Below are 8,221 nucleotides of genomic sequence, written 5' to 3'. Positions count from 1 at the left end.
AGAGAGAGAGAGAGAGAGAGAGAGAGAGAGACTCTTGGGCTTGGACAGATTTGGGTTGCATGCATGTCCAAGTGACAGTATCATCAAACGCTCCTCTGTTGGTCTGCCTCGAAGCTGGTCAACTGCTCATTTTGGGATGTCACACTTATCTGGAGCTCTTTTGCGCCTTCATGGCCGGATGGCTTGACTTTTAATCGCTTAATTTTTACCGTCACATCAGAACGAGAGACACAGACACAGAGCCCGAGACACCAACTCTACAGACACTTTGTCTCTCCACTCTCTCTTCAGTCACACAGTTTGACAGATCTCGCTTGGAGCGCAATCTCTCTTTCTGGTCTGCTTTGCGCCTCGCCTCTCTCATCCTCGTGCTCCCACTCAGCTGCTCGACGACATTGGCTAACTTGACCAAGTCCTCATCCATCTCGTCTTGCTTCATCCATCCATCCTCTCCACCTTACCCTTCCTCGTCCTACTTTGCTCCATCTCCTTCAAGGCTCCTCGGCATCCCCTCATCCACCTCGACTATCCCGGCCTCGTCCTCTCACCATCCTCCTTCTCGGTCCACTGCTCCATCTTGCACATCTCAAGGCACTCGGCCGTCCTCAGCAGCAGATTCAACTCGACAACTCGCCTCGCCATCCTTCGACTGGCTGCATGTGTCTTGTCTTTGGCATATCCCCAGCCCGACTACACTCCGCTCACCTGTGCACCATCTAGATCTCGCTTTATCTCCTCCCATGCCGGCGTAGTATTGGTCTTCCAGCCATCTCTTTTCCTCCGGACACGCTCAGCCCCAGCCCTCGCGTCGCTTCCCATCTAGCCTGATTCGGCACCTCGTCATGGCGACTCTTCTCTCGTCACCGCTGGCACCCGCGCCCAAGTTCGACCTCTTCAAGCAGCCAAGCTCACCCAAGTGCTATGCCAACGATGATCTTCCTGCCGACTTTGACAAGTCCTTTGGCTCCTCCATGTCCATCTCGGATTCACTTGACGAGCATGGCTCGAATCCATTTCCTACTCTAAGCCTCCTTCCTAAGCAGTTGCTCTTCGGTGCCGATCTCGGCCTTGCTCCCACTCTCGCTTCGGCCACCCATGACCAACCATCCTACTTTGATAAACTCGTCCCAGAAACGACCAAGCCGCATCACCACATCCTCGGCCGCCCTTCACCGCGCCATGCCACCTCGCTTGGTGCCGCCATGGGAACCACCCTCCACGCCCGCTCTCCTGGTCTCGCAGCAAAGATGAGCTCACCCAGAGATATGGACATCTCTCCGGCACCCAATGCAATCCATCTGTCGCAGTTCCGCCCCTCTCCCTCGGATGCGCTTCCCAAGCTTATGGACAACATCCACGTCGGTGCGAGTGCCAGCGCCTCTTCGAGCAGCAGAGACCGACTCCATCCCGTCCTAGGTGGTTCCACTCGTCCCAGGCCTATCGCCGCTGAGCGCAAATCTTCCCTCCAGCTCGCTCATTCCATGTCTTCGCGCCTTTTCGGCGCAGAGATTGCCTTCAACTCGCAACGCATCTTTGCTCACGAACACGACCTTATGAGCAGCCCAGACAAGGAGCCTCCTCCCAAGCGCAGACCCACCTCGCTTCCCACAAGGCAGAGCGAGGCCAACGAGCGCATCTCTCAGCTCTCCTCCGCGCTCATGGGCGTTGCATCCGTCAGACCTAGGCCAGCGCTCTCGGCCACTTTTGCCGATCGTGGCGCTTCCTTTGGCGCTCCCTCTTCCTCCTCAAGCCGAGCTTCAAGCTTTGCTGCGCGGGAACGTCTTTCCGAATCAGGTCTCCGATCTGATGGTCGCCTCAGCAAGCCATCCTCTCGTTCCGGCTCCGCAAAGTCTTTTCTTGACGATGTAGCTATCAAGCTCGGCGCACGCCAGACCTTGCCGCTGGAAGACGACGACGCCGACGCCGATGACAGCAACCCGTCTCCCTCGCCGTCGATGAACTCGCTCTCGGGGACCATGGCTGGCTACTTTTACGACCCGCTTTCGCCCGAAAAGCTTGGAAGCAGGCACGGCATGCCACCTGTCGATGGTCCGAACCTGCTGGCTGCCATGTCCAGCGAGGCTGCTTCTCCCAGCCTCGTGTCCTCTCCCCCTGAGTCGTCTCCTTGCACCAGGATGCCCCCACCCAAACGCACCACATCGTTGGGTGCGCGCACTTTTGAGCGTGCCAACACCATGGCGGTCGTACCGCGGGCTGCGTCTGGCTCGAGCTCAGGGTCGGGCGTCGGCGCTCTTCGTACCACCCTCGGCAAGCGCGCCAACCCTTACGTCAAGCGTCCTTCGCTGACCAACGATCAATCCGCCGTCAAAAGCGCCTATCCGGTCCTCGGCATCAGCGGGCAGACCAACAGAGTCGCACGCCCCACGGCTCCTGCGCCACGCCGGTGCTTGTCTGCCTTTGACCACAGCTCCGTTCTCGGCGGCCCAGCTTCTTCTAAGCTGAGCGCCAACGACAGAAGCGTATCTGTCGACTCCCCTGTCTCTCCCGATCGCCGTCGTCCGCCTTTCTCCGGTCACAGCGAAATGGCGTCTGCCAATGGCTCGCCCATCGCGCCCGCCATGCGAGCACGAACGCGTCCCAACTTTCTGCGCCGCGGCAGCAAGGACGACAGCTCTCCTCTGGCGTACGGCACGGGCATGAAGCGCAGCAGCTCACGGGGCAACGAGTCCATGGTCGACGACCTGGCCCTCGCTGACCCCGCCTACGCCAACTCGCCTGCGAGCGCCGAGAGCCTGCCCGGCTTCGGCACATCTGAGAAGGAGGGCAAGGTGCTCCCCTGCTTCAATGTCAAGGACGACGGACTGATGAGGATCACACCTCAGACCATGACAAATTTGCTCGCGGGCAAATACGCCAACGCCATCATGAGCTACCAAGTCGTCGACTGCCGCTTCGGCTACGAGTACGAGGGTGGTCACATCCCCGGTGCTATCAATCTCAGCACGATCGAACGCGTCGTCGATCACTTCCTCAAACCCGGTCAAGGCCGTCATGCGAACGGCCAGCAACTTCCTCCACGATCGCAGAGCGGCAAAGCCGACCAGTTTGGCAATCGCCGAAAGCACGTTCTCGTCTTCCACTGCGAGTTCAGCTGCAAGCGAGCACCAAGCATGGCCTTGGCTTTGCGACAGGCCGATCGAGGTCTGGCGCACGACTATCCCAACTGCCACTTTCCCGAGATCTACATTCTTCAGGGCGGCTACTGCAACTTTTTCCAGTCGTACGCCAATCTTTGCGAGCCTCAGCAGTACATTTGCATGGACGACCCGCGCTTCCTGGCAAAGAGGTCGGCCGAGCTTCACGGCTTTAGAAAGCAATTCTCGCGTCATCGCAGCTTCACATATGGCGAGGGCAAAAGGCAGGCTCAAATTCAACATGCCGTCTCGACAGGCGCCACTGCACGACACTCGATCCAGGAGGAGGAAGACCCGACTTCGATGATGGAAGAATCGCCTTGTCCTGTGGCTGCATCGATGAAGCTCGGCCCTCGCACTCTGGCTGCAGTAGAGATGGGACACCGCACTGGCACAACCAAGCTTTCGGCTGACAACACGACATCGGCAGTAGCGGCAGCGGCAGCGGCAACCGCAGGTGATACCAGCTTTGGCAGTGTCGGTGATTCGTCGTTCGAAGACGGTATTGGCGATTCTCCATGTGCTGCCGCTGGCAGTCGCAAGCCTGCCATGATCCTGCAGCCACGCATGGGCTCGCTCGGTGGTGCGCGACGACCTTTGCTTAGAGCAGGGACCACCGGAAACATTCTTTCAGGATACATGTCCTGATTAAGAGCGTCGCAAGCCGGGCGAGCTCAACAGTAGCTGACGATTCCCAGTAAATTCATATCGACGCTTTCGCATTCATATACACAGTAGTACCTTGCCATTTCTTGCATTTGCATACTCCATTTCCCCACGACATTTGTCGCATCATATCATCTGCATCTACATATCCAAGTTTTTCTTTCAATGCATCATACCATGATTCGTCTCAATGCAGTTTGAACGTGTACCTGAAAAGGTGGTGGGTAGCGTGGCTGTGAGTTGAGCTGCGCGTTGAGCTAAGAATCATGGCTGAAAGTCGCTGATCAATGGCTGTTGTTCCGGGCAGGGTGAAGGCTTGAGGAGTGGAGGCGGAGAGAAAGCATTTGTGTGTGTGGTGTTGAGTGGGCTGGGTTCTGCATGAACAAGAACGGCTCTTTGAGCAGAGAGCTTCTGGAAGCTGGGCTAGGCAGACGAGGGTTGAAGGTTTGAACTCCGACGAATCGAGCGAAAATTCAGACGCGGTGGAGCGAATCTGCTGTGTATATGTGTGTTTTTTGTGATGCGGTGCTTGACAGCTGCAGGAAAGCGATCCGGGGTTTAGGACAGATGCTGTCGAGAGGGATGAAGGATACAGTACGCTGGTAGGCTCTTCGGGGTGATTGGCTGAGCAGAGGTTAGGTGTAGGATGAGGGAGGAGTTGTTGGTGGAATGAGAGGGGAAACGCAAGAGAGTGGCATGCACGTGGGAGGGGAGAGAGGGGGAAACGACGGAGTTGGATTGATACGCCGAAACCGGCGGGGGGAGTGAGACATCTATGGTGTCCGGGTTGCTATGGCTCTCAGCTCTGGATAGATGTGCGAGTTGCACAAGGAGGGAGAGGAGGATATAAGATCCATCACGATCGACTTGTAGGGTGAACAAACATGCCCTCCGTCCTCCCCATCGCGCGGTGACTAGCATACGCCCCTTGCTTTCTTCCTCCAAAAGCAAATGTCAACACAACTCGCAATGATGGAGAATCACGACCTTCGTCCAAGCACTGCCTCCTTCTCTCTCTCACCACAGCACGACTACCTGGTCGCAGATGAATTCAAGTCTCTTCCTTCGGACCTCGAGACCCACTCTTCCAGGCGTCGCAGAGGATGTACACGACGCAAGCTCTTGCTCCTGATCCTCCTGCCGATAACTCTCCTCGTCCTCCTCTTTGTCGTCATCTTCTTTCCGGTGTACTTCACACAACACCACTCGAAGACCTCCTCCGCGTCACCAACAGGGGTTTTCGATCAAAATGCAACGCAGGCGCGCAAAGCCAGGACTACCCAGGGTGCGGTGTGGCAGCAAGCTCGCAACTTTACGGATCTGAACGATTTCAGCATCGAGTATTACAGTTCGGGGGAAGCGAACAATAAGGTTTTGACGGGAGGGCTGCCTAGCAGTGCATTGAGGCAGAGGAGGTCTAGTTCGGGTAGTTCGAGCACGTCGACCAGCAGGAGACAAACCCGTAGACAAGCACCCGCTACCAACAGCGGATCGAGCGGAACGAAATCTTCTTCTTCTCCCGTCGCCATCATCACCAGCGACAGGTCGACCTCAACCCCAGCTTACCCCATCCTGGCCACTCAATCAAGCCTACCGGGGAGCGTGCTATCTATCTTCTACCCAGCCAACTCGTACACACCCTCCGCTCAGCCCGTCGGCGGAACGCAGTTCTACGCCCTCACGCCCTTCGACCTCACCCTCGCCTCCTCCATCACCTTTAACTACTCTGTCTTCTTCCCTGCCGGCTACAACTTTGTCATGGGAGGCAAGCTCCCAGGGCTCTACGGAGGTACGGAGGGATGCGGTGGGGGGAACGACGCGAGCGATTGTTGGAGCACGAGGATGGCGTGGAGGACGGGTGGGATGGGGGAGCTGTATGCGTATCTGCCGCAGGACAGGCAGAATCTGACGGCCATGTTGCAGGTCCCACCGTACAGCTATGTGAATTCGGACTATGGGATGTAAGTACACACAATCCGTTTCCGAGGTTGAAGACAGTACAGAACACTGACTGAAGTCGGACATTTGTTTCGCTTGATTTGCGTCTTCCGCGCAATAGATCCCTCGGCAGAGGTTCTTTCAACTATACGATAGGTGGGTGGACAAACATCTCCCAGACCATCACCCTGTCCACGAACAAGTCCCATCCGAACGGTACCGTCGATATCACCGTCAACAACGTCAGGGCGATCTACTACGATCAGGTTTACTGGCCGGCGAGCATCAAGGGCATCTTGTTCTCCACGTAAGTTTTCTCCCTTTCGCCGACGAAGGCGGGGTGGCAGAGGGCGATGGCTCAGACTTGCGAACCAGTCCACTGACAAACATACCGAATGCTTCATTGATACTCGTACACAGATTCTTCGGAGGAGCAACAAAGGATTGGGCAACACCCATCGACCAGTACTCGTACTTCAAGGACTTTAGCGTCCGCATCAACTCGCTTCGTAACCTCACAAAGACTTGAACACATTCAGATCTTGCTTTCAATGCGGTTCACTCCCTCATCTTCTCTGTGTGATCCTGGCCCGCAATCAAGCACGAAGTCTCACGCGATACAAGCATTGATTGGCCTTCGCCCTTACACTTGGACCACCTTGCACATGGTCTCGAAATCCACCTTACCCCCTTCCTTGCTGGGGCTATTCTCATCCTTCCCAAAACCCATCTTCTCATAAAACTTCCTCGCCGCCTTGTTCTCATCGAACACGGTCAACATGACCTTCCTCATGCCCACCGCCTTGGCCAGCTGATACACTACCTCCATGATCTCCTTGCCCAGTCCGTCCCTCTGATTCTGCTGTCGAACCTGGATCTCGTACAGGTACGCGACTTCCACCTCCTCCTCCCCATCCCTCGCCACCGGGTCTTTGGGGGAACACGGCTCGGTGTCGAACCTGATCATGCCGAAGGCAGCGATCTCGGCGCCTTCCTTGGCAGGCGGGCGGATGATCACAAAGCGCGATTGGTCGTCGAACAGCTCCTTCTTTTTGGCCGAGGGTTTCCATCCCAAGGTGGAGTTTCGATACATGGACTTCATGTTGCTCTCGAAGAGCGAGAAGACGCGCTTGCGTTGCTCCGAGGAGAGGGAGGAGGAGGCGAGGATCTCGAGAGAAAAGTCTTTCGATTTGAGCGTGGAAGAGATGGGGTTGGAGGAACGCGTGGATCGGGATTTCTGGAGGAGACGGAGGAGGTCTTGTTCGGTTGCTGTGCGTGCACGTTCGAGTGCTGCTGCGTAGTCGATGTCGGAGGAGGAAGAAGGTTCGATCTTGACCTTCTTCCTCGAAGGTGATTCCGACTCGACTGTCGTCTCTACCTTTTCACTCTTCACCCCACCTCCACCGGCAGCTGCGTCTCTCAATGCCTTACCCTTCCTCCCCAACAACCCGTTCTTCTTCAACGGACACTCTCTCTCCACATACCCCTCCCCTTCCCCATCACTCTCCTCCTTCACCGTCGCAAACCCCTTCGCCGAGCAGTTCCTACACATCTTCCCATGCTTGATCAACAGTACATGCAACGCGTACTTCAACGGACCCGGAACCCGCTCGTGCAAGTGATAGTACGTCTGATCCCTGTTCGCCTTCTCCGGAACCCAACCCAACGCCTTGCACAACCGGAATACGTGCGTGTCCACCGCCATGCTCTCCCTGCCGATGCAGAACGCCAGCACGCAGCTGGCGACCTTGGGACCGACACCGTTGAAGCTTACGAGCTCCTGCATGATGTCGTCGTCGGTGGCGTCGTGGAGGTGGTCGAGGGAGAGGGTTCCGTGTCGTTCGTGGGTTTGACGGAGGATGCCTTTGATGGTGCGGGCTTTGTTGTTGGCGAGACCTCCGCAGCGGATGGATTCGACGAGTTCGGATTCGGGTGCATCGTGGATCGCTTGCCAGTTTTGGTTGCCAAAGTGTTCGGTGAGGGAGCGATGGGCTGCAGCGGAGTTTCGGTTGGAAGTGTTGCAGCTGAGCACCGTGCGGATGACCGCATCGAGTACCGAGGGAACATCACCACATCCTCCCCATCGATCTTCCCCTTTGGGTGTGGTGTACTTGGGCAGACCCCGACCACCTTCGGACTCGCGCTTGTAGCCGTGGAACTCGCCCAAGATCCATGCCACTCGCTCGGCTTCTTCCGCCGTAGGTAACGGGTGATCCGGGAACGGCGACGCGAGAATCGACGTCTTGTAGGAAGCCAACTTCCTTTCAGACGTGGTCTGCTTCTTGCTCGGCGAAGCAGGCTCGGAAATCAAGCCGCTTTTATCGTCAACATCCTCCTCTTCTTTCACAGAGGACGAAGCAAGAAGGTCGCCAATAGCTGAAGTTTCAGTCTCAGTCTTGACACCTCGTTTGCGTTTGCTCCTAGCTGGCGAACCACCCATCGAGCTGGGAGTGGGAGGGAAA

The 8,221-nt window shown here is 56.7% G+C and overlaps 4 protein-coding genes across 4 annotated transcripts in view; 2 read left to right on the top strand and 2 right to left on the bottom strand.

The window, feature by feature from the left end:
• PHSY_003207 (DNA repair protein) overlaps nucleotides 1-642 on the bottom strand; it is a gene marked incomplete at both ends in the record, with an annotated part of 2,100 nt that extends 1,458 nt beyond the window's left edge. The window contains one exon of the mRNA XM_012333828.1: nucleotides 549-642. Coding sequence (XP_012189218.1) covers nucleotides 549-642 — 94 coding nt within the window. The remainder of the gene's footprint in view (nucleotides 1-548) is intronic.
• A 200-nt stretch (nucleotides 643-842) lies between these two features.
• Nucleotides 843-3,803, top strand: PHSY_003206 (hypothetical protein; the record flags this gene model as incomplete). The annotated part of the gene is made up of 1 exon (XM_012333827.1): nucleotides 843-3,803. The coding sequence occupies one exon, from the start codon at nucleotides 843-845 to the stop codon at nucleotides 3,801-3,803; it is 2,961 nt and encodes a 986-aa protein (XP_012189217.1).
• Nucleotides 3,804-4,772: 969 nt separating this feature from the next.
• On the top strand, nucleotides 4,773-6,288 carry PHSY_003205 (alginate lyase; the record flags this gene model as incomplete). The annotated part of the gene is made up of 3 exons (XM_012333826.1): nucleotides 4,773-5,782; nucleotides 5,881-6,066; nucleotides 6,180-6,288. The coding sequence occupies 3 exons, from the start codon at nucleotides 4,773-4,775 to the stop codon at nucleotides 6,286-6,288; spliced, it is 1,305 nt and encodes a 434-aa protein (XP_012189216.1).
• A 114-nt stretch (nucleotides 6,289-6,402) lies between these two features.
• Nucleotides 6,403-8,199, bottom strand: PHSY_003204 (DNA repair protein; the record flags this gene model as incomplete). The annotated part of the gene is made up of 1 exon (XM_012333825.1): nucleotides 6,403-8,199. One exon carries the CDS (start codon nucleotides 8,197-8,199, stop codon nucleotides 6,403-6,405), a length of 1,797 nt encoding a protein of 598 aa, XP_012189215.1.
• Nucleotides 8,200-8,221: the final 22 nt, after the last annotated feature.

Source organism: Pseudozyma hubeiensis, assembly GCF_000403515.1.
Source record: "Pseudozyma hubeiensis SY62 DNA, scaffold: PHS32, whole genome shotgun sequence".
In the NCBI taxonomy this organism is placed as follows: domain Eukaryota; kingdom Fungi; phylum Basidiomycota; class Ustilaginomycetes; order Ustilaginales; family Ustilaginaceae; genus Pseudozyma; species Pseudozyma hubeiensis.
Note: the sequence above shows the minus strand (reverse complement) of the source record. Positions and strands in the feature narration are given on the sequence as shown.